Source organism: Austrofundulus limnaeus, unplaced genomic scaffold (genome assembly GCF_001266775.1).
Source record: "Austrofundulus limnaeus strain Quisiro unplaced genomic scaffold, Austrofundulus_limnaeus-1.0 Scaffold2894, whole genome shotgun sequence".
Taxonomy (NCBI): Eukaryota; Metazoa; Chordata; class Actinopteri; order Cyprinodontiformes; family Rivulidae; genus Austrofundulus; species Austrofundulus limnaeus.
The window spans coordinates 4531-5981 of record NW_013955296.1 but is presented as its reverse complement, the minus strand read 5'-3'; the positions used below and the strand labels follow the sequence as shown (position 1 = coordinate 5981).

The window sequence follows — 1451 nt, the reverse complement described above, 5'->3', positions numbered from 1 at the left end:
TTGAGGACAGGTGAGGACAGGTGAGGACAGGAAAGGACAAGTAAGGACAGTTGAGGACAGGTGAGGACAGGTGAGGACAGGAAAGGACAGGAAAGGACAGTTGAGGACAGGAGAGGACATGTAAGGACAGGTGAGGACAGGTGAGGACATGTAAGGACAGGTGAGGACATGTAAGGACAGGTGAGGACAGGTGAGGACAGGAAAGGACAGGAAAGGACAGTTGAGGACAGGAGAGGACATGTAAGGACAGGTGAGGACAGGTGAGGACATGTAAGGACAGGTGAGGACATGTAAGGACAGGTGAGGACAGGTGAGGACAGGAAAGGACAGGAAAGGACAGTTGAGGACAGGTGAGGACATGTAAGGACAGGTGAGGACAGGTGAGGACATGTAAGGACAGGTGAGGACATGTAAGGACAGGTGAGGACAGGTGAGGACAGGAAAGGACAGGTGAGGACATGTAAGGACATGTAAGGACAGGTGTATGTTACCAGCAGAGTGGGCGTGGCAAAGGTGAGGCAGGGGTTCTCCATCCCTCCGTAGGGGAAGGACGGAGGCAGAACCAGGATGTCGTACTGACCCCACACGTACGGTCCCGCCAAGTCCTCGGCGGTCTTCAGCATGGTCTCAGTCTGTTGGACAGGTGGACAGGTGAGTCCTCTCTATAAACCTGTCCTAATGAGGACAATCTCTGTTGCCATAGTAACGCACCTCAGAGAACTCGAACGCTGCTTTGTCCACTAACTCCTTCTCAGACCAGACTCTGGACCTCGGGCCGATCTGTCTGTTGACCAATCAGAGCACAGAGACACCGTTACCTGCACAGGTAACATGATGACATCATCAAACAGCTGTGTCAGAAGCTACCTGCTCTCCAAGGCTCCAACCACAACAGCTATCAGGTAGGACGGCATGGGCACCTGAGGTCAGAGGTCACACAGAGGTCACACACCTGAGGACAGGTGAGGAGGATGATGGTGAAGTACAGGTGAACACCCACCGTCTGTCTGAACCTGTAGATGATCCTGCTGCTGTCCTGAGGGTCCACCATCTGTCCGTCTCTCACAGCACTCATCACCGCCACCAGGTCCTTAGGGACAGACACCTGGGGACAGGTAGAGACACACACCTGAGAGACACAGCTGGGGGACCGGTGGAGACACACACCTGACAGACACACCTGAGACAGGTAGAGACACACAGCTGACAGACACACCTGAGACAGGTAGAGAGACACACCTGACAGACACACCTGAGACAGGTAGAGAGACACACCTGAGACAGGTAGAGACACAACCTAACAGACACACCTGAGAGACAGGTAGAGACACAGCTGACAGACACACCTGAGACAGGTAGAGACACACAGCTGACAGACACACCTGAGAGACACAGCTGACAGACACACCTGACAGACACACCTGAGACAGGTAGAGACACACAGCTGACAG

General features: G+C 53.9%; 1 protein-coding gene across 1 annotated transcript in view; it reads right to left on the bottom strand.

Annotated features, from left to right (window-relative positions):
- The window catches only part of lta4h (leukotriene A4 hydrolase), a gene marked incomplete in the record, with an annotated part of 8491 nt that overhangs the window by 2645 nt on the left and 4395 nt on the right, over positions 1–1451 (bottom strand). The window contains 4 exon segments of the mRNA XM_014000288.1: positions 492–632; positions 712–784; positions 868–920; positions 1001–1105. Of these exon segments, the coding sequence (XP_013855742.1) occupies positions 492–632; positions 712–784; positions 868–920; positions 1001–1105 (372 nt within the window).